Consider the following 24,502-nt stretch of genomic DNA (forward strand, 5'->3'; position numbering starts at 1 on the left):
CCACTGTTTCCAAGTGACAATCAAGCAAGCCAATGAAAATTATGGGCAGAGAGTGGAGCTTCAAATCATACCACAATACAGCATGCCTCGCAGAGCAGCGCATGTGCTGCCCAGGCTCAACATAAAAATTTGGACAGGAGCAGCACATCACACATGGAACTGAGTAACGTGACAGCTGTGTTGTAGAGAGGGCCAGACAATGGAGCACTACCCAGTAGCATACAAAGGAAGCCATGGTCCATGGTGCACGCACAGTACCTTACCCCTCTGACTGTTGGGGGTAGTGCAATACAGCAAGCAGCAGGCATCAAAGGGCCCTACAGGGCTTTGGGTCCCGATGCCACTGCACCATTGATACTCCACCCCTTGCAGTACTCCCTTTCTTGTCCGCACTTTTAGTTTTAAGACTTGTTAGAAGTGTGAGCAACACTAGTGTTTGATGTATTTGGATGCACTGGTTATGGCACACAGCTTGGCTTCTTGAGAAAAGCCTGTCTTACAACATTTCTAAGTAGCTTGGAGAGAGACTTAAAAATTTCCAACCTTAGTAATACATTTTACTTCTATGTGCATTCTACGCAAACTGAATAATCACCATTGGAAATGGAGACATCTATTTACATGGTCTCAGTCTGGTGGCACCCTTCTCCCACCTGTGAAACTGTCTAACAAACTGAATGATGCATAGCCAATGGGCAAGGAACACTTTCATGCATGACAAGTCCTTCGTTCCAATGCTCTGTGTCAAAGGTTTAAAAGGGGGTGGTGATGGACGGAGCATCTGAATCAATCACACACTCCCACCCAGTCAAAAGATCTGGGTTTAATCCATCACCGTTCTTTAGCCCACTCTGCCACCCCAGTTCAGACATGGCTATATGCAAATCAGTCTGACCCTGTGCCTCATGGGAACAGTCCAGCCCAAACTGCCAAGCCATGTCTTCCCTGGACCGGAAACACGCTTCTGAGGGCCGGTTTCTGGCATTCCAGCCGTCTTTAGCCCGGATTGCTTGAATCCAGTGGCAAAGTGAGCAAGGAACTCACGTCTGAGCATACCCTGCCACACTTATGGCGGCCAAAAGCGGTACAAAAGGGGGTGGTGATGGACGGAGCCTCTGAATCAATCAAACACTCACACCCAGTCAAAAGATCTGGGTTTAATCCATCACCGTTCTTTAGCCCACTCTGCCACCCCAGTTCAGACATGGCTATATGCAAATCAGTCTGACCCTGTGCCTCATGGGAACAGTCCAGCCCGAACTGCCAAGCCATGTCTTCCCTGGACCGGAAACCAGCTTCCGAGGACCGGTTTCTGGCATTCCAGCCGTCTTCAGCCCGGCTTGCTTGAATTCAGTGGCAAAGTGAGCAAGGGAGTCACGTTTGAGCATACCCTGCCACACTTATGTGTCAAAGGTTTAGCACAATTATATTTGGATTATTCATAGAAGTGTCAGCAAATACAGATGAACAGGGAGGTTAATTGAGTGGTGTCTGTTGAAACGTGCATGAGAAAGCTGTGGTTGTAGGAGCTTCAATCACACTTCTTAGAAGGAGGCTCCCAGCTCTTGGGTAGTGCAGGCATAGTGGTGGATAGAGCAGTTAAGACAAAGCCTGTTACCAACACAGATTTCTAGACCAATATCCTAAAAATAGCACAAAGCCAATTTTTAACCCATTGTCTCGCTGGTGCTGCCGTCGGCCAATGGCCGACCCGACCATGCCCGTTTTTTAAAACTACAGCACTGCCGCAAAAAAGCGGAATCAGCCAACTGGTCTCAGTATTTAGCAACCTGCACAAATCAGTATTTACTTTCACAGCCTGGAACAATTTTGCTCAGTTATGCGTGATCTAGCCCAATCTGGCAACACTGACTGTGTTAGGTGCATGGCCAGGCCAGCAAACAACATGACCGCCTAAAGGCTAAGCTATGTGACCCAATAGGAAAATACTCCAACTTAAAAGTGAGCCACAAGGGACAAGGAAACACAGGGGCCAAAGTGTACAACATAAAGGAGCAGTGTAGAGTTGGAGGGCCCAAGGAGTGCACTACAGACTACCCTCTAACTGTGGTAGACTTCCTGGCAGCTGACCGAGGTCCTATGATAACTTATGATCACGGCCGCACAGATTTACCAGCCAAAATGGTAGTAGTGTGCAGGGCGTGATTAGCGTGCCTTGAAGAGGGGATTCCATGTTTGGAGACAGCATTCTGGTAAACCAAAGGGCCGTACTGAGGAGCATCAGAGCGACTAGCAGTCCATACTGCGCTGTTTCTCTACTGTGTGCAGCCTGGGAGTGGCTCTGCTGCCCCAGAGGAGTGGGCTCCTGAGTAGGGTTCAGGCCGGTCTTGTCTAGCAGCCTCAGCTCTGCCTCTATGTGTGGGAGCTAGAGGTGAGGGCTGAAGATGAGCTGAGAAGTGGAGGGAGTTGGGTGGGATGAGACCTCGGGAGAAGGCAACCTCAGCTCAGACTCGAAGGATTAGGGCTGGTTAATGGGGATTTTCTGAACTGAAAGGCCACACCTTTGATGCGCTGTGTGTTGGAGACAGGCGCTGTTGCATTGGGGATCTGCTGCTTGGCTGGGACTTCTCGTTTCCCCCCCCCCCCCCGACCCCCCCCCCCCCCCCCCTGGTGACATGGGGTGAGACTGACTTCAAGGCTGCTGGCCTTATGATATTGCCTCAGGGGGGCCCTTCTCCTGATGCTCGAGAGTGTGGAGGGACGCATTTGACACACTTGTTGTTTGCCATATACGCTGATGCAGGTGCTCCAGCCTAAATGAGCCTGGGTGTGCCCACCTTGCAGCACTTGAGAGCGATCTGTATCTGGTGGAGGGTAGCCGACGCGGTTTAGTCTCCGAGCACTTATCAACTCCATGTCGCCCACCAGGCTATGGGGTAAACAAAAGACCCCAACCTGCCATCTAGACCAAGAGTACTGGTAAGCTGTCTGACAGGAACACAGTGACAAGCAATATGGACAATCTACAAACAAGCGATACGAGAGCCAACTCTGACATGCAAATATTCCTCCAAAGTATGCAACAGAACCTAGCGTCCATAGACCAGACAATAGACACAGTAACTAGGAGTATGGATAATATGGTGATAAGAATGGACAAGCAAGAGAGCTGCATAGCTGAAGCCGAACAATAGATCTCAGATGTGGAGGACACCCAAAACACATCCAAGGAGACCATGCTAAGAATGGGCAAAGTGCTCTCCCTTATTAAGGCCAAAAACGAAGACTTGGAATCCTGGTCAAGACAAAACAATATTAGGATTGTGGAAATCCCGGAGTCATCTGACACTAGTAAAATGGAAGCATTTGTTGAAGATATGCTCACTATAGATTTTTGGACCAGGCAGTTTTTTCAAACTGTTTATAGTAGAGGGGGCACAACATTCACTGGTGGCCAAACGTTCTGAACTCCACCCAGACCCATCTTAGTTCGGATCCTAAATTCCAGGGACAGGAATAAAGTGCTGCATGTTGCCAGAAAGAAAGGGGATCTGCATTACTGCAGCTGCAGGATCTCGCTGTACCTGGATTTTACCCTGGTGGTGCAGGAGGCTCAGAAGATGTTTGCTGCGGTCAAGAAATTGATCCAACAAAAGATTCTCCAATACCATGCTCCTCCCTGCAAGATTGTGGATTGCACACCATGCCAAGTAGATTATCTTCAATGACTCGCAACAGGCAATGGCGTTTTTGAAAAAATGAATGACATCTTACACTGCCACAGATCACTTGACCAACAACACTCAATCGTAACAGTCTGACAACAATATGGAATTACCTGCAAATGTCTTGTTAAGTGATGATTCAAAAGAAAGCAACTGGTGTTAGAACATGATGCAGAACCCTGGCACTAAACGTCTACCCTACGGCAGGAACAAGAAAATGACCGGCCTGCAGATGACAGGCAACGTTCTAGTTTCATCCTCTTGAGACTGCAATAAGCATGTTGGTGACCTCCCCTCTCAGGCAAGCCCATTCCTATAACTGATTCACAACAAATTTGGCCTCTCCTCAGAAGGTAAACTCTGCGGCAGTTAAGTTAGATGTTGATGAGACCTTAAATGTGATAATTGAGACACATGAGTTTGTAAGTGATGTGAGGTATATGGGGTGGGGGGTGTAGCGTTTCACCATCAAGGTTTAAGGGGCTGGTGTGGAAGGAGGGGGCAGGATGATTGCACTGTTATTTCATGTTACAGAGATAGAAGCACAGAGTCCACAACTGAGAAAGTCCTAGGTAAAAATACAGAACTCACAACATTGATGCCCAGGCACATATTCTTCACACTCGCTCATCTAAATGGCTTCTGCATCACCTAAATCACCCTACTGACCTGCAACGTGGATGAACTGACTAGCCCTAACAAAGGGTGGCAAGTAGCAACATAGAGGCAGAGACCCATTGCCTGCAGGAGACACACAGCATCTACCACAACGATAGTAAATTCCTCACTCGTTGGGTTGTGCAAAGTTATACAGCCTTTTACTCTGCATATGCCAGAGAGGTAGCTATCCTAATTAGACGGAGAATCTTATTTATGCTCCTTGGGTCAGTTTCTGACCCCAGCAGCTTATACATCATTATCAAGGCTCCCTGTTTTCCGTTTTGATAGATTTTTACAGATAAATGCAGGCCGAAAACCATTTACTTTTGTCTATATTTATGTTTAAACGTGGATAAAAACAGAAATCTGATTCTTTTTTGAGAGATTCTATATGCTGTCAGTCATGACTGCCAGGTTAATACCTGTGTGGAATGGCGGGTAAAGTGTTTTTTTAAAAAAAGAATTGTAGTAAAGAGGCTCAAACAGCAGTGGATATGCATAGCATTAATGCTAAAATGTTCATGATTTATATAAGTGCATTGATCGGTGGGTGTTCCTATCAATGGACCCTATCAGGCGTTTAAGCATAGATGCACATTTATTGGTTACATAAATATGTAAATATACCAGTTTGAACTTCATTTATTCACAAAACCAAAAAATAAATATGGAGAAATGCAGACTGAAACGTAAAAAAATGAAATACCATAAAACCAGGATCCCTAATTATTGTTCAGGGAGTGCTGTAGTGAACCTATGTCACCATGGTTAACACCAATAGCTCAAATATAGATGGGCCGTCATTTTCAACGATGTATGGGGTAAAATACCGGAGTTAGCACAACATACATAATCTGGGGAGGAGAATTTAATGTGACGTAAGTAACGAACATGGATGGATCGCAGTCTGAAATGTGGGTATTTCCCTTGGCTGACAGAACATTGAAGGATATCTTGATGGGCAGTGACCTTCTAGATGCTGGCAGAGTCAGGCATGTGAACCTCAGGGAGGCCGCATACTACTACCTAGGTCTAGGCTGGACTATTGGCTCACCACTAGGGACTTGAGCACTTGGCATTCTCATCTGGAACACCTGGCATGAACACTCACAGGTCACTCCTTGGTATTATTTAGACTAGCACTCCCAGGTACACAAAAAGGATATAGGCTGTGACTTTTATACCCACACACCCCCTTGGACACCATGTTCAGAGAGGAAATACATTCTGAAATACAGACTTTAAAATGAAGCAAGGGTCGGTGAAGGAACAACCCTCACTTTGGAAGGCATTGAAAGTGGTGCAGAGAGGTTGGAGCATAGCCAAACAGCACAGGGTTCTTTTGGGTGCTCCGGCAGTGCCTGACATCCCTAGAACAAGTTATTAAAGAGCTGGAATCAGAACTCCTCACATGCGATGACAACACGATAAGGGCTAAAATCAAGGAGAACATGTCTGAGTATTATTAGGTGCGATATTGCAAGGTCAACTTCTGGGGGAAATACTTAAAACATATGAAGAGAGGGAGCGACCTGGGATAACCCCAGTGGATATATTTGAATAAAACCTTGGGTGGGAAATGACATAGCCTCAATTGTAAATTACTTCGGGAAGTTGCATACAATACAGATGGTGTCATCAAGAGTACCTATGATATTATGAGGAGCTCTATTCCTCTCGAGAGGTCCATAACCCCAATGATATACATAAACTATCTGGAAGGCACATCAATTGCTTGGCTGCCACTCCCAATAACGAGAGATGAAATTAAGGAGGCAATCTGCAGCTTGCCCAATCTGAAAGCTCCGTGCTCAGATGGCATTCCACCCAAGCTGTATAAGAGCTATGTAGATAGGTTGGCCTCTTGACTGTTAGATGTGTATGCAGAAATGATAATCTACGGATGTCTCCCTCCAGCGATCAGAGAAGTCATACTCCTAACCGTCCTGAAGCCAGCCAAAGCTGGGGACAGATGTGAATCCCATCATCCATTGTCCCTGATTAATTGTGACGCTAAAATACTGGCCAGAGTACTAGCGGATCAGATAAAATCACTTTAAACAGAGCTGATTTGACCAAATTTGGCAGGATTTGTTCCTGGTCTTCAACTACTCAAAACCTACACACACTGTTAATGGTGTTCCATCAGAAGGCACCAAAGCATTTGCCTCGCTGGAGTGGAGTTACTTGTTCATGATTTTATCGTGCATGGGGATGCCTAAATCATTACTAGCCACTATACAATAGTTGTACACCATGCTGGTGTCTATCCCAATAGTAATAGCCTGCGGAACCTGGCAGGGATATCCCCTATTGCTGCTGCTATGTGCCCTAGCACCACTGGCATTTAAATGATGGCAGCACGATGTGCAGTTTGCCCTGCAACTCCAAGAGATCCCTTTGCTGATCCCTCTTTATGCAGACAATGTTACGCTTTACCTCAGACACCCACAAGTAAGTCTTAATGATATCCTCCAGGAACATATAGCAAAGTGGCAATATTATGTGTTGTGGCTGGGAGGCCTTACCGTGTAATATTAACACAGTACCCAAAAGTGAACCTCTGATTCGCACTAGTATGCCTTCTCTCAGTCCTGGTAGAGTGGCAAAGAGCAGGCAGGCTTACTTGGACGAACATGTGTTAAGCATGTTTACTGTGCCAACATGGACGATAAGAAATTGACACAATTTGAAAGAAATCGAACACCAATTTATAAAAATAGAGCTTATTTTTATATAAATGTAAACACCAAAACAAAATCCATATCTCATATAACAGGAGTTATCAATTTCAAAGTGTTCAATAAATCAGTACTTTGCAGAGCTGTCAAACTTCACCATTGCGGTCAATGGGGAAAATCTCTGGTGTCACTTGGTTACTTGCTAGGGTGAGTTCAATGGAACCCACTTGCGGTTAAGGTGTTGCAGGTCCACAGACCAAGCTTCGACAGTCGGAACAATTTAACCTTGACTAGAGAATTGAGATGCAGAGGTGACTTGGTTGTCCTTGGTGCTGAATAGGAGCCGCAGGAGCTGTCAAAAAGCAGTACTTGACAACACGATACTTGCAGGTTGGGGTCAGAGGAGCCCCTTGGAGTAAAAGCTGGCAGGGGCCCCTAAGGCAAGAATCACCAGGTAGAACCTCTCTACCTAGCTTGGGCATCTCGGAGGTGTGCCTGGCTATCTGTGGTGCTGAACAGAACTGTGGGTGCTGGGTTTACCAGGCGTGCCAATGAGGCTGTCTTTGTGATGCAAGAACTTGACATACTGTGCCACTGGAGTGGAGGGGAGATAATGGAATAGGTTCCCTTGTTGTGGGATATCAAGTGAAGTAGTTTGTAGTCAACTAGACCACCATCAAGACAACAGAGGCCGATGATCGGTCTTTCTATGGATCATGGAAGTGCAGTTTGTGCATAATCAGCGCCCGAGGTGACCACATCCCGGGGGAGGTGTCTGTCACCAAACTACCCAGAACCAACTATTTTTTGAACTTTTCAGGATGGCATGGGCCATCCTCTGCTGTACCCTAGAGGTGTGGCTAGCCTTTTGGGGGTGTACGCCTCCTGAATACCTAATTTCCCGCCTGCTCACAAACATGAGTGCCTGGGGGCCTTTGTCTCCATTGTGAGACAAGTCACTTATCAGAGGCGGCATGGCCTTTGAGGCTCACTGCTTCTTATCTCATTCACTAGCCATCCTGGGAGATCTGAGGTGTGACTGTCTTTCTGCCCCGGCCTTTGTCTCCGTCCGCTGGGAGTGACCGCACTACCCAGCAGGAGGGTAGACTTCTGTCTGGACAGCAACCGGCCCAGGCACAGGGAGACTTATTGCAACTTGGGGCAACCTCTAAGAATGCCACCCAGGTATATGATAGTTCATATTCAACACAAGAATCATTTAGCCTCTGGACCACTGTTCAATTACAGTAACAGGGGTTTGGAATTGTTTAAAAAATCTACTTGTCTAAGGGACAAGATTTTATAGAAATCTGCTTGTCCTGCAAAGAAATCTACTTGCCTTACCTCTCTACTAAATCAATGAGATGAATAGGCAAAATTGTATATTCGGTTTTAGACAATGCATTTAGACATGCAATCACTTGATACATTGAAGCTGCCCTTTAGGAGAACAGTGTCAACAAAGAGGTTGCATATTCGAATCAGAAATTATCAGTATAATGTACACTGTGGTAATGTGTAAGTCAGTATTACATATTTACAGGATAACAGTTTTACATAAGGTTTTTACAAAGAATATAAAACGGAGTCACATATCTGCTAGATCCAAGCTGCTACCTGCAAAGCATTTGAGATTCAGGCAATAGTCAGGGGTGGATATGAATGCGATCTGTGATTATGTCTAGATTAGCGTGTCCTGCTCAGGTAATGACTTTTCTAGCTACCCTGGGAAGGCAAGCTGGACTGCACCAGTCAGCCACCACACTAGTGGACTTGTAGGTTTTCAGGTAGTACCTCTAAGGTACCCTGTGGTTGCATGTATTAATAAATCCATCACTGGAATCAGTGTGGGTTTATCAATACGAGGTGTTTGATACCAAACATCTTTAGTTTCAGTGAAGCCATTCTATAGCTGGGGAACTGGCAATGACCAGTGCCCAGTACATATACTTAAGGTGTCTTGCCCATCTACTTGCAATGTCTATGAATCGACTTAGCTGTCAGAGCAGATATGCCTCTATGGTGTCTAAGTCCACACACTTAATATAATGCACCCTGCCTTAGGGCTGTAAGGCCTGCTGTGAGGATGACATACATATATTGCATGAAGTGTCTGCAGGCATGGCACACATGAGGTGTGCCATGTCGTGCTTTCACTTTTGACTGCACCATGTCATTAATCCTGCAATAGCAGTTTGAATGATTGTGGTGAGGAGTCCCTTAGGGTGGCACAATAAATGCTGCAGACTCTCTTTGATACCCATGCCCCAAGTACCAGGGATACTATCTACTACAGACTTACAGGAGTGTTCAAAATATTGCCAATTGGGAAACATTTGTACAGTTTTAGGGAAAGGGATCTGGCACTGGGGACCATGGTTAGCAGGAATCCAGTGCTCTTCTGTCAAAACTGCATCAAATACCAGGCAAAAAGTGGGTGTCACTATGTCAAAAAGGGGTGCTTTCCTACAGAGGATAAATGTTGGGGTCGGGTTTGAGCCCCCTTCCACAAACAGCAGCTGATAAATCTAGTTTACTGCAATTAACAACTGGAGATGTATGCTGAACCTTTGCAGGAATCCGACTGCCTGAAAGATACATGGGCGCCCTTTCGAACATTCCTAGCCAGAGCGGCTCACATGACCACTTCCTAAACTCTCAGGAAGTACCCCATGGGTAAACAGTTATGTAAAGGGGAGGGATTCTGTTTGGGTATGTGGGTACGGGATCCCATGCCCTTTGGCATATATGTCCGGATAAAACAGTACTGTATGACTTGTCTTCAATCTCATGTTGGAAGAGAATAAAGAAATGTTTTTATAAAAGTAACATTGTGTTATTAAAGTACTTTCTTTTATTAAAACACTATCAGTAGGCTGGACAATACTTCCTACTGTATGTTGGTTGATTTTTGAGTTCGGAGTTTTTGCCTTCCCTACGTACCTCCCTGAGAAGCACTTGTTATCCTCCGTCAAGTGCTGAAAAGGTTGTACTATCCCAGTTTGCAGAGCCAGACTAGGCGAGACCCCAGGACACCAGTGGCAAACTACTTCAACCACCACGGTCGGAGCCCTGTAGCCCCTGTCTGCCGGGTGCCCCGTGCCCCTCTTCCCCCCTCCTCCCAGTAGCAGGACCGGACATCATGGATTTAGTCTATTAATCTTTGGTTAACATGTATTTTATAATAATTTCACTTGCATTTAAACCAAGGCCTAGGTTTTACCCATTAATTAGGTGAAGTCAAGTGTAGTTATAATTTTCTTTGATTAAAATGTATTGATTTGGATAAATGTGTGTTCCCACTAGCTGACACGTTTTGCTGGCATCTGAAGCTTTTCTGATTATTGGTCACTGTGTTCATTATTGTAAAATAGATATCATTTTCACTCTTAAAATCGTCCATTCACCATGCATGATGATTGTGTGATTGGTGGGAGGGTCTTGCTGTAGATTATGATCCTATATTGTGTGAAATAGTATTGTCCTGTGTTACAACCCTTTCTGGCTGTTCTGTGAAAATGTGTTACTTGAAACATGTTGCCAACACTTGTTTTGAGAATCTTTCCTGTCTCACTGTCACAAAATCATAATTAATGGCTGCTTAAGTTTAATTGTAAATTAAAATAACAATAAGACATTGTTACTAACAGTGGGTCTCTCTGTTTTTCCAAAGGCGATGGGATCGTTGCTGATGGATCTTCCAGAACGTACCGGGTTGGGCGGCTGTGCCCTAAATGGCTTGCTGACATAGATGTTTGTTGGTACGCACTGCCTTAAGTTGTGGAAACATGAGGGTATACAAGTGGACCTTGACAGGACAAGAAATCAAACACTACATTTTGAATAAAAAATACCCATATCAATAGCAGAACCATCAATTGTTCTTACAGTGTGGGATTGCTCTTGACCCCGAGGATAAATTGCGTTCCAACTTTACAGACTTCTTATTCCATAATGGAAATAAAGGATGTAAACTCTCCTGTGGCCAACAAAGTGGGTAGTGCGGCTACTAGCATGTGGGCCTGCCCTGATGGCAGTCTGGTCAAGACCATCTTGGAATGTGGAACGGGTGTGGACAAACCCAGCCTGGGCTCCCGCTGCCGACTAATGGCGGAAGTAGAGCCTGAAGGGGAAACAGCAGTGGTACAGCCCTTCTGCTTTACCTTGAATGAGTGGGTAGAGGTTGTGCTGGGTGAAGGAGATACACCCTGGGATGCTGCTGTTGACAAGTGTCTCGAAAGCATGCAAGAGGGGGAGGTATGCAGAGTGCTAGTTGCACCATGCTCCTCCCCTTTGGGCTCCCTGTCGGAACTTTCTTTCATCTTGCGCTTGGCAACCTTTAGTCTTGGCCGGGACTCCTGGGAGATGGACTTTGAGGAGAAATGGGCCTTGGCCTTGCACGATAAGGGACTAGGAACAGTCAACTTTCAAGCCAACAACCTCTTTGGGGCCACGCGTCGCTATGGCCGAGCTCTGAGACTGCTGCTGTCCATTGCCTGCTGCGAGGTGCCACTGGCAACAGCAGAGGAGTATGGCCGGACCAAGGTAGCGCTGCACACCAACCTGGCAGCCTGCCAGATCCGGCTGCACCAATTCGAGAACGCTGCCCAGAACTGTACAAAGGCATTGGAGCAGGAGCCAGGCAGTGTGAAGGCCCTCTACCGCCGCGGCACTGCCTATGGGTCCCTCAATGAGTTTGAGAAAGCTCGGGCAGACCTGCGAGAGGTGCTGCGGCTGGAGCCAGGCAACCGTGCAGCTCAGAAGGAGTTAAAGAGGCTCGCGGACCGAGCACGGGAGCAGGAGAACAAGATGGCCCACGCCATGCACAAGCTATTCCTTTGAAAACTGTCTTTGGAGGTCATTTCATACATACGGGTATTCGATTTTGTTGACTATCAAAAAGGTGTGGAGAGCCTAAACATGTGATTATTCTAGGGACTTTAAATGATATTAAGGAAGAGGTATGTCTTTAATTCACCATTGTGTGCACCAGTCCAGCTCTGTAGACTTATATGGATGTGGAGACTCATCTTCATCCCTGACATATCTCCAACAGAAGTCATAATGTGTGTGTGTGTGTGGTCTTTAAATCATTGTTTTTTAATGTAAAATTATATTAAAATGCAAGTATTTGTTCTCCGTGGCAGTGACTATCTGGTGTAAGTGATGTTAAATTATAAGATAATATTATATTGTCAGGTATAAAATAAAAATGTACAATTGTGCCTTCAACAGAAGCTAATCCGTTGGTTACTAGATTGGAGTGTCGAGCCTAAATGCCTGGTGCCTGTGAATGAATATCACTGGGCCTCTGTTGGTTAATAAATGAAGTCTACGTTTGTCAACACCCTTCTGGGAATGGAGAGATGAGGGTTGTGCTCAGGGCAGGGCAAGGAGGAAGAATTTGTTCTCTTTTTTTACATTTAATATATTTATGTTTTCTATATAGCACTTAGGACCTGCTACTATTTAAATTGGGTGTTCATGCTAAGAAGACTTCATTGTGCAATTGGTTGTGGATAAAGTGGCCCCTTTGAAACTTAATGCTGAGCAAGAAATCCGGAAAAGAGAAAACCGCTTCCCTCAGGTCTAGCTAATGAGAAAACGGTTCGGAAGTAGCTAGGACAGAGGGGGCATCACTCCTGTAACCCAAGTAAAGGCGCTTTATACAATTGCAGAAGAGTTGGCCCTCCCCAGATATGGCCACGAAGATGCAAGGGCTCTGGTCTGATGCCTGACTACTTTAGTCGCGTTTTAAGCCCCAATCTGGTGGAGAGACTCATCTGGTCACTAATGGTACCTGCTTAGATATTTCCATTGGCAAAAGGTGCTGATGGTTTCACCCAAACTTACATAAGTAGGTGGCTAGAATGGAGTTGAAGGTGACCGTAGAAAAGAGCAGACTAGAAGCCATGGTAGCAGGTGTTTTGTGTGCTAGAAAATAAGTTGGGGATTAGAGACGTCCACTGGCATTCTTACGTGAGTTAAGGATTCACTTGCCACTTTTCAACTGTGTGACGAATTCTCAATTATTATTGTTAAATACAAGCTTAAGAGATTGGAGAATGCATTTCATTCAATTGTCTTTATTTCGATGATTTCATCATAAAAGATTTTGTACATATAAAAAATACATCCACAGGGAAAGGAGTACAATGATTCATTTAAATAGAATAAGATACAAATTCGTGAGCATTAAAAAAGCACTAACTTTAAAAATTGAGATTAATGCTGTAAAAACATATTAAAAATACAGGAAAAATACAGTAGTGACAATAGAAATAAAACTGAAAGGAATCACTACGCAACTACGGCCTGGCCCGTATGATCCACATCCAACCTAGAAATTCTGCCACAGCAATTACTATCGGTTCGCTTGTGTCGTACCTCAGGCTCCTTAAAGCTACTGACCCCACCCTCGTGCCCAAATTTCTACAAATGGGTTTTAGCCATTTAACACGTGGGGCTTCATAAGCCGGACATTCAAAGAATACATGTCCAATGGATTCCCTACGGTCAGTACACCAGCGACAGAATTCGGTCCCCTGTCCCTTCCAGTATTTGGTAAAAGTTCGAATGGGTAGGGAACCTACCCTTAGCTGGTGATAGTTTCCTGTCGCTGGACCTGGTAATAATGTCCCAGTACTCTTCTAGCGAAGGATCACTTTTAAACTCCAAGAACATACCAGTAAGCGAGGTAGCTGACGATTCTTTAAAGAGATTCTGGCCTATCAGTATAGGCTTTTGTATAGTTTTTGGGAGGGGAAGGGATTATTAGCGGGATCAGACCACAGATTACCCAGGCCCATAGACTCCAGGAGCAACCTAATTTGCTTAAACCATGGTATATTTCCCGAACCCAAAATAGATCTAACGTCGAGTATTGCCTTTGCGTAAAGGGCTAATTCAGGGGTGGCCAAGATCCTCCTCCATAGGGCCACTGGTTTGAATCGTGCAATGCCATCAATAGAGTGACAGCCTAAATCCATTAATAGTGGACCAGTGGGACTAGAACAATGAAGACCTGTGAGAGTCCTTAAAAATTTATTTTGTATTTTGACCAGAGAGGATAGGTCCCCAAAACCCCATAGGTCCGCACCGTACAGGATCGCTGAACCTATCCTGGAGTTATAAATCTTCAACGCGGGGCCAATCCTTTTGGTCTGGGACATTCTCTGTTCTTTAACCAAACACCCTGAAAGCTGGGAAAACTTGAGGGATAGAGTGTCAATTTGGGGCTTCCAACTCATCTTGTTCTCTAAAACTATCCCAAGGTGGGTCATTACATTAGTCTGATCAAGCTTGGTGTTCAGCGTGACATGGCCTACCACGGGTCTCCCCTTACTAAGGACCTGTGACGGGGTCAAGAGGAATCGGCAACAGGCGGGTTTTAGTTTTAACGGGTTTTATTGTGTTGTACAAGTGGTCAGTACACTTCTTCCTTAAAGACGTATTTCAGCGTGGAGATCTACTTCTACTCGGCCTCCTGTGATGGCGTTTAGATGGGTCGAGTCGTCGACCCACCTCCGCACTCCGTCGAGGCTTTACGTCTGGGTCCATTTTGGCTCTCAGATTAAACAGACAGAAATAGCCTTTCGTGAGAGGGGTGCTTTACATATATACACGTGAAGGGAAAAAGGAGTGAGGACACATTAACCTGTGTAACTCTTTTAGCGTCGGACTAATGGCAGTGCAGGATAGTGCTCGGGGAAAGGTACACCGGGTTAAGGAGGGATCAGGATAAATTAGGCGAACCGACCTTACGTCCCACCCAGTTCGGGATAGTATTGCGTACCTGAGTTAGCCACACACCTCCCCTGGGTGTGTGGCGGGGCGACTCGTGAAGTCGTTGGCCTCCTGGCTTCTCGTCCGTACTTGAGGTCACTGCTTCTCCACACTCCTAGTCTTCCTTCCTTTCTGTTTCCGCGTCCGTACTCCTCCGCTCCTCGTCAACTCCTTTCCACACGTTTTCCTCCCTCCGGGTGAACAAGCACACCTGGTGCTGGCATTCCTCCATATAAGACGTCTCCGCCTCACCATACAGCCCCGCCCATTCCTCTGCTGTCTCCTCGTTAAAGGGCCAGTGTCTCTCCTCGTTCTCTAGTGTGCTGTCTGTAGTCTCGGCGTTCTGTGAAGGGTAGAAGAGGGGAGTTGAAGGGGGAACAATGTCCTGCAATAACTCTTTAAAGTATGCGGGTTCGTCCTGTCCTGTCCTGTCACTCTGTTACAGGACCATAAACTTTGTTTTAGTGACATTAACCTGTAGGTCATGGTCTTGGCAGAAAACATCAAACCTATCCAAGGCAGCTTGCAGGCCCCTCTGTGTCTGCGAGAGTAGAAGGGTGTCATCCGCAAACATTAGTAACGGATACTTTATGACACCCAAAGAAGGAACGTCTGTCGGAAAAGTAGAAAAATCCTGCACAACCCTGTTTATAAATAACAAAAAAAGGGTCGGTGCCTTGACGCATCCTTGTCTTACACCCCGTGACACTGCAAATCTGTAAGTTACCTTCCCTTGTTTGCCCCAACGAACTTGGGCGCAGTTTGCCTCATGGAGCCTAACTACGACATTTAGAAGGTCCAGAGGCATCCCCAGGCTATCTAGGACCCCCCACAGTTTGGCCCTGGGAAATGGGTCAAATGCTGACCTAAGGTCAATGAAGGCAGCAAACAGAGTGCCACCACCTAGGCTGACTGTTTTCCAAAATATCAGCTGGAACCTAAGGACCTGCTCGATGGTGCTGATACAGAATCTAAACCCTTGGTCTGGCCTCCAGCAAGCGGTCGATGCGTTTCCCGAAGTAACGATTTCAACCCTTAAACAGGAGACGTTGTTCCCTCTACCTACTATGCCTCTCGGGAGCATTTTGAGAGAAACGGGCACCCCCCATCCAGTCCCTTCCTCCTGTGAATCCTCCCCAGGACCCAAAGATGGCGTCCATTTCTCAAACTGCAGGTGTACTCAATTAAATTAATAGGAGAGATTCTCCACTACTCTAAATCCAATCTCCGGGAGCCACAGAGAGGAACGTGTCTTCCCTCTTTCTATTCAAGAGTTCACATGTAGTGTGACCTCAATTAGAGTTTCATCAAACTTCCCGATTTAGGAACCTAAACCCTACCTGATATCTCGTTACTACCTCTTGCTCTGGTAACTACAATAAACCTTACCAGTCCGCCAGATTCCCCAGCGAGCTGAATACCATCGCTCTACGACCCCTTCTATCTATTCCAGGAAACCTTCTATCGCCTGTGGCCCTCATTTTGTCTCTTGCCCCACTTCCCTCCGCCCTGATGAAAGCGTAGCCCGACACACCGAAACGCGCGTCGGCGCTTGTTCCATCCTTGGAACCTACAAAAAACCTCCTTGTGGCTGTATACCATCTTGTCCCATCTTACACATCGGTGGCAACTGTGTGAAGTGAAGTATGATTGTTTATGAATGTTTGCGTGAGTGTTGGTGAGAGTAACCACGAGAATATGGGCCTTGTCTAGTATTTATGCTATTCCATTTAAAAAATCCTTTTATTGTGTATTTTTAACTCTAAACTGTCTAAAGAAAATGAGAAAAAAAGAATGAATTGTCATAACGTATAATAAAATATATTTTGATATAACTCTCTTTACTATGTGTCTGTGAAATATCCCCCTGGGCTCAGAGATATATGCAATTTTTGGACCTACTTTAGACCACCCATATTATCCCTTCAGCAGGTTCCTTCTGCTCTGAATTTAGAATCTAAACCCGGCCTGTAGGGGTGATAGAATATCCTCCAGCTCTATCCAACTCTGTATTCGTGCCAGGACCATCCTGGCCTTAGTTTTTTGAATACAGTCGATTAAACTGATTGGCCGATAATTCCCCGGGCTTGAACGATCACCCTTCTTATATATTGGCAGTATCTCGGCTCCTCTCCATGTGTCTGGGATTGCGGCCCTCCTGTCAATGGCGGTGGCCAAGAAAGCAATGTAGGGCACCAAGTGGTTTAGATCGTATTTGAAAAGGTCCGCCAGGATGCAGTCAATACCTTGAGCCTTTCCACTGGGGATCTTACTCAAGGCTTCCTCGACTTCTCTACAGTCAAATACGAGGTTGTGCGTATTAGCCGTAGGGCAGGAATCTAAAGGAGAGCTTTCAATTTCCAATTGAGGGCCACAAAACTGGGACTCAACGTGCTCAACCCAAGTCTCTGCCTGTACATAGTTTATGGGAGCCTGAGAGTTGGAGGAATTGCCCCAATTAACAATATGCCAGAACTTGGTCAGGTTTTTTGTTTGCTGGCAACAAGAAGGTCCTGCCAGTGTTCATTATCCCATTCTTGTTTAGCTCGATTTTTAGCTTTACGGTAGTTAAACCTAGCTAGTCTGATAGCGACCATGTTCTTGGATATAATTGCAGAGGCCAGTTTACCATTGGAATCCCGGCACAGTTTGTTGGACCAATGTTTGCGCTTTGGTTTTTCCTATTTTGTTATTTGGGTTAGGAAAAGTATGTTTTAAGGCCAGAAAATAAATCTTCATGGAGTTTTGTGATCTCTCTATTAATATCTTCCTGGGTTGGAAGAGAGCACAAAACCTCCAGGGCCCGTGTGACTTCCGTAATAATCTCCGCTAGTGCCCCTGGGTCAACAGCGACCCTTGCCCAGCGCACTCTACCTAAGTTGTTAGTAAGTAGGGCATCAGCAGTGACTAACTCTGTATGAGGTTCACATCTTGGGACACTGTTTAGCTGAAGGCTGACTACAAGCGGGTTGTGGTCACTTTCCGGGCGGTCCAAGATCTCCATATCCCTTAGAGTTGACCAGATTTCAACTTTTAGGAGGGCGTGGTCTATTCAGCTTTTACATAGGCCGTTATCAAAGGTGTTCCTGCCAGTTTTGTCGGAGACAATCCGTCCATTTGCCGCCCTGTAACCGCGCTCTAAACAGAGGCCCATCCACTGTAGGGCCGATTCGGTCCATTTCTTGATGGGTATAAGATCAAGAATGGGGATGTTCCATTGGGCATCGACTTCTCTCTGCAGAGTTTCCCCGTCTACACTCAGAGGCTCAAAAGAGCAATTTAGGTCCCCTACTAATATTACATTAATATTGTGGCTAACTGAATCCAAGAACCCAACCAATTTTAGGAAGGTCTCAGTACCACGCCCTCTGGATTGGCCTCTACTGTATACGTTGACAATGAAGATATCAGGACAATCCTGAAAGTGCAACAGAATAACTAAGAGATCCAAACTGTCAATGACTAATTCGGTGGGTCTGCAGTTAATACTTTGCCTCACCCATATGCTAAGGCCACCTGAGGGTCTGCCCTTTGCCCCACCTACTGCTGCTTTGTGGAAGTTAAGATAACCAGGTAGGTACACGGGAAGCACTGCTCACGTCTCCTGAAAGGCTAGAATGTCGTAATTCACCACCTAGGCAGACCACTCGGCTATGGGGATTTTACTCCTTAACCCTGATATGTTCCATGAAACCACAGTGAGCAATTGAGCGTCCCTGTCAACAAGCTCTTGGGGCAGAGATGTAGCGGGTTGACTATTCGAATCATCGATGTTACCATAATTAGGACACCCATACTCTGAAGAGCTGGGTTCCTTGAACGTACACTCTCCCATATCCAAGGGGTCCTCCCCGACCGGTGGAGCTATAACGGGATTCAAAGACAAAGAGCAAAATGGGTTCGTGCCAAGAGCGCTCACTGAGGGAACAGAGCTGGATTTAGGTCCCAGTCTTAATTTCAAAACATGATGTGGTGGCGGGGCAATGTTAGGACACTCTTTCCCTACACACAATTGCCCCTCCTTTAAGCTGCTACTAATTAAGTTCTCCTCCACGACTGTACAACCTTTCCCCCTATGCCTAACGGGGCGTATACGTTCATGGCTATAGGCCAGTCTGTCCACCCCCTCCAGATTACTCAATGGCTCAAATTGGTTAAACAGAGGGAAGTGGAACACCTGTCTGGATGGACCATAAGGGCTTCTGGGGATTGTTTCCCATCCCTCACTCTGAACATCATGCTCACCACAGAAAGATTTGGGGTAAAAATAGCGCCAATCAAGAGTAAGAATTCCTCTAACAACCAGATTTCTAGGGTGGTAACAGATGTGCCTAACCACTCTAGGGTCCCTGAAGTTTATAATTATGCAATCGCCCTCCAAATCCTTTGGTCTGGTACCCAACCAATTCACCCTTCTACAGAGCAGAATTTCTGCGCTTATGTAGGGAGGGAGAGACCTGTTTTCATTTAACCAAAAGATGACCTTATTCTTGAGCTCACTATGGGACTCTAGCCGGTCTTGTTTAAGCTCTGGGACTCCTGTCATAATTACCGTATATGGTGCTGACTCTGGGGGTAAGTTAAACCATTGGGACTTTGATGATAATCCCTCTTTCCCAGGAGGCTTATTCTCTCTATTGTGATTGCCACTACAAACTGTGGTAACCGACTTCCTCCTGCCTTCTCTGGCAGGGGGTACAGCTGCCTCCCTTGTGGAAACAGTGACAGAGGAGATTTCTCTGCCTTTGGGGGTAGCTGTGTGGTTATGTTGAGCAAGTTAACTAGGTGGAGTGGGAATGGGTGTATCGTTCATTGTGTTCTTAGGAGGTACAACCACGCCTGGGGGCAGAGGGGCCCTGGGACCAGAGGGGAATTCTACGGCTTTTTCCAAGATAGCCGTGTTTGCTAGGACAATTCTTTCCAACTTCCCAACGTTCTCACTAAGTTGTTTAACTCTCTCGAGTCATAGAAGCAATAATGATTTCAATAATTGTTCCAGGGTTTCCAGTATTCCAAAAGGGAGATCGACTTCTACAGTTCAGGAAGGTGTTGACTTATGGGTCCGACATCTAGAATCGTTTGTGGGTGTTGGGTGCTCTGCTACGGGAGGAATAAGATGTAGCTGGGTGGTGTTTTTTGAAACTTTGGCACATCTCACCTTTTGAAACCCTCCCCCACGCTTTCTTTTACCAGCAGTCAACTGGGATGAGTTTCCCTTTCCTGTTGGTGGTGCCGATGGTGTAACTACTTGTGGCGGAATGGACATGACGATGGGATTTGGTACAGAAGATCTATTCCCTAAAATGGAAATACTATCTGAGGTGGAATCTAAAAAAGAACTGTTGTTAGAAATATCGTCCCCAACCTTCGCCAAGCTAGGGCACGGACTGGATTCACTGTCTGACTGCATCGTCTTTGGGCAAACAGCTGCCATAACTTTACCCAAAGAGGATCTCTTTGCCAATAGCTCTAAAGACAGCCTTTTTTCTGTAAGTGCAATTTCGTGCTCAAGGACAACAGCTGCTCTTGACATAAATTGATCGAGCATTCCTGACACGGAGCCCCCCACACTGCCCTGTACAATCTTCCTCCCATTTCTTAGATGTAACGCCATTGCTGGACGTGGGGTGTAGGTATTAAAATATGATAATAAGCTACTTAAAAACACATGAAATTGGTCACACATTGATGTGAGCAGGGGTACCGCACAAGACTTGGTATTACATTTGAAAATTTGACCCAGCCTCGAGCTAAGAAAAGAAACAAAAGTTCCAGTCAATAGTCCCACTAAGAATAATGTTGTAGAGTCTTACATTACAGGTGAATATCCAGCATCGCAGATGACAGGGAGGGGGTCCCGTCCCGGCCTCGTCTGGCCCCGGACGGCCACAGACGGCCCATCCTTTGCCCGGGCTTAGCCCGTCGCGGCCCGCGCGTGACCACGCGGGGCTTTATGCGCCTCCTGGCACGTGGTGTTCGGCGTCCTGCCCCAAGGGATCCTGGGTCTTGTAGGCAGCAGGGCCGGCGGAGCCAAGCCCGGCCGGTCAGTGGAAGCCCCTGTGATGCAGGTACGGTGGAGCAGGGGGGCGGAGCCAAGCCCGGCTGTGGAGGGAGGAGAAGGGAGCCAGAAATCGACACCTCAGCACACTCGAGGTAACAACAACAACAGGGGACTCTGCCCCAGGCGGGGCTTTATGCGCCTCCTGGCACGTGGTATTCAGCGTCCTGCCCCAGGGGATCCTGGGTCTTGTAGGCAGCAAGGCCGGCGGAGCCAAGCCCGGCCGGTCCGTGCAAGCCCCGGTGATGCAGGTACGGTGGAGCAGGGGGGCGGAGCCAAGTCCGGCTGTGGAGGGAAGACAAGGGAGCCAGAAATCGACACCTCAGCACACTCGAGGTAACAACAGGGGACTCTGCCCCAGGCGGGGCTTTATGCGCCTCCTGGCGCGTGGTATTCAGCGTCCTGCCCCAGGGGATCCTGTAGGCAGCAAGGCCGGCGGAGCCAAGCCCGGCCGGTCCGTGCAAGCCCCGGTGATGCAGGTACGGTGGAGCAGGGGGGCGGAGCCAAGCCCGGCCGTGGAGGGAGGACAAGGGAGCCAGAAAACGACACCTCAGCACACTTGAGGTAAAAACAACAACCATTGGCAAAAGGCGCTTATGGTTTCTCCCACACTTACATAAGTAGGTGGATAGAATGGAGTTGAATGTGACCGTAGAAAAGAGCAGACTAGAAGCCTTGGTAGCAGGTGTTTTGTGTGTTAGAAAATAAGTTGGGGATTAGAGACGTCCACTGGCATTCTTACGTGAGTTAAGGATTCACTTGCCACTTTTCAACTGTGTGACGAATTCTCAATTATTATTGTTGAATACAAGCTTAAGAGATTGGAGAATGCTAAAAGGGTGGCAAACGTTTGTCTACTAGGCTGGCAAGTGACGACAGTGACTCTGGGTTGAGAGATTACATTGAGGCTGTTCTTGCAGATAGCTCCAAGGCCATATCCATGAGGGGGCCAGGAGATTGGCATGAGAGAAAAATAAAGCGAGACATTGCTGGATCTTCTTGTAGGTGTATTATAATGTTGTTAATGTTACATTTGTGTTTTTTTGTTTTACCATTTCTGTTTCTTCCCTTTTATTCGTGTTTGTATATAAGTTCTCCAATGGTCCTGATTCTTAGGTGAAAGGTGATGTAATCTGTTCTAGGTTCCAGTGAGTTTTATCATGGAACGTTCATTGGAGACCGTTTCCGCCTGCGATGAGAACTGGCGCTATTGCTGTATTTACTTCCAGCAAAGGCACGTAATTTCATAGTCACACTTCTCTTCAAACTTACAATCAAATTGTGCTTCAAGTGGAAATCAAATTCTGGGGTAGGCCACGAAATGTGGGAATGGGCTGCAGAAGAATCAGAGGCGCTGTTTTTCTAGATGTGTGTCAAGCAACACTCACTAGGAGAAAAACATCACAGAATCTCAGAAAGGACTTATAAAATTGCGGTGCCCAAGATAACATAGTCTACCCTGCACACTTGAGAGTGGTCATAGGTGAGAAGACATCATTGCTTATAGGCAACTTGCTTATTTCTAAGGTCTATTAGGCAAAGCATATGCTCACCTCAAATGATGTCTGCTTTGCCCTTCCTTCAGTCTTCCTTGTGGAGTGACCAGTCGTACTGTCTGAACTCTTATATTGTCTTTGACTGCTTGAGCCACTGTTGTCTAGTCTGCCCTTACCTTTTAAAAGGGGATGTTTATGTTCCATGACAATGCAGGCCTTTTGTCATAACCAAGAAATTCACTACCCTCCCTTTGTTTCCCTTCATGGTCTTATAATTCAGAACCTGGCTTTGGAATGTTGAATGCTGTGAATATTATGTGTTTGAGATTGTTTTGATATACTATTTCTTACTTGCAAACCATCATGACTACAAGCTTGGATTTACATGACTATATTTCATCAAATTGCCAAGAAACAGCTTTGTTCAAATGAAGCAGTTATAAACTAACTATCTAGACAGGTCTATTACTTCTATGAATACTAGCTCTTAATTTACCACAAACTCTTGACAATAAAAATTAAGATCTGTATTAAAATTAAAAGTTGCAAGCAATTATCCTAGGCTTAGGTGTTCTCGCCTATCTTTCTTAGTCCCAATCCACCACAGGAGTACACTTCAAAACCCCCTCAGGAACTCAGTGGCAGCACTTAGAGACTTGCAGGGTGTCAGGCAGAGGCCAACAGCAAGGACCAGTCTCCAGCTTTTTTCCCACCGGACAGCTGGGTCCTTTCAGGAAAATGCCTCTTGTATCCCTGTAGCTTGAACAAGATGGCAGCCTTATGAATCTTAGAATCCACTTTGTTGTCCTGAGTGCAAGAGAGAGAGCTGGTCCAGTCCTTAAGGGCTCCTCTCAAGTCACAGACCGCAGGACCAGTCTTCTGATCTTCTCTAGGTCCAGGAAGTGTTCAGAAGTGGGTGCCTGGTGGTGCCACATTTATCCCTGCCATTAGCTAGGGGTTGGAAATGACTCCTAGGAATGTCCTAACAAATGGGTTAAAGGTTCCGAGGCCAACCCTACCCACTTTGGACATTTTTAAGATGGCAAAATTGTTCGACCACACAAAACTTGGTCTGTGAATGTTGAGGGTGTGTGGGGAGAATACTATGGTAATCCTTGTGTCCTCCCACACTAAAATCCAGTTTGAGGGATCCACTGTACCCACAATAATTCCAGAGAGAAAAGTGGTAGGCCAAAAGTGAAGTCTTTCAGCAATCTTGCAGTAGATCGACAACAACTGTATTGTCAACCTGCTCTTACCATTTTCAAGTGGGCCCCAAGTGTTGTGTGCATGGCCTCCAGAATTATTTGACAGTGGAGGACCAAATTATGTGGCATATTTCACTAAATTATGTGGCAAGAATAGGCGAATTATGCAGTGTAGTGTGGCACATTTTGTGATCGTTTTACTTTAATATTTTGTCATTTGTACACATGCTTATACAAGTGGGCAAAGGTTTCACCTCAATAGGGCCGGTTTAACACCCAATACATTAATAAGCAACAGAAAGGTGCCCAGTAAACCCTTGCAAAGATTCTTTCACTTCAGAACAATATGTATAAGGGCATTTTAGTAACTTTTGATCCATTGAACAACAAAGGATGGATTATGTGGCAAATGAAATGATGCAAATCTCTAACTATGTGGAAAAATAGAGCAGCCACAAAATTGCATAGTTTCTGTGGGATTGTTTGTATGTAATCAGAGACAAAATTCTGATAGAAAAAAGTTGAATTTTTCAGCAACCAGACAGTGGATACACAAGAATTGTATTGGCATCCTGTTACCTCACCTTTCAAGTGTGCCCCAAGGTTATATGTTAGCCCAGAACACCTGTCAAACAATTTGACACTTTGGTGTAAAAAAGGATGCCCACTGTCCCTACCGTGCATATTCAGTGGGGTTGGGAGGCGTCCTCTCCGACCATTCAGGTCAGCCTATTGTTTGCTCATTTGAGAGGCATTTCACACATGTTCAGGGCTGGCAGAGAATGCAAATTAGCCTCCAGAAAATTCTGACCTATAGAGGTAACTTTCTAAAAGTTACTATTCAGAAGTATTAAAAATCAGACTTCTCCATTTAAATGGATTTTATTAATTACTGAACATTTTTGATTATTTATTCTAGCTAATCCAA

General features: G+C 45.9%; 1 protein-coding gene across 1 annotated transcript in view; it reads left to right on the forward strand.

Annotated features, from left to right (window-relative positions):
* The window catches only part of FKBPL (FKBP prolyl isomerase like), a 76,986-nt gene extending 64,612 nt beyond the window's left edge, over positions 1–12,374 (forward strand). The window contains exon 2 of the mRNA XM_086924545.1: positions 10,701–12,374. Coding sequence (XP_086780671.1) covers positions 10,982–11,869 — 888 coding nt within the window. The 5' untranslated portion in view covers positions 10,701–10,981 and the 3' untranslated portion in view covers positions 11,870–12,374. The remainder of the gene's footprint in view (positions 1–10,700) is intronic.
* Positions 12,375–24,502: the final 12,128 nt, after the last annotated feature.

The sequence above is a fragment of the Lissotriton vulgaris genome, chromosome 5 (genome assembly GCF_964263255.1).
Source record: "Lissotriton vulgaris chromosome 5, aLisVul1.2, whole genome shotgun sequence".
NCBI lineage: Eukaryota > Metazoa > Chordata > Amphibia > Caudata > Salamandridae > Lissotriton > Lissotriton vulgaris.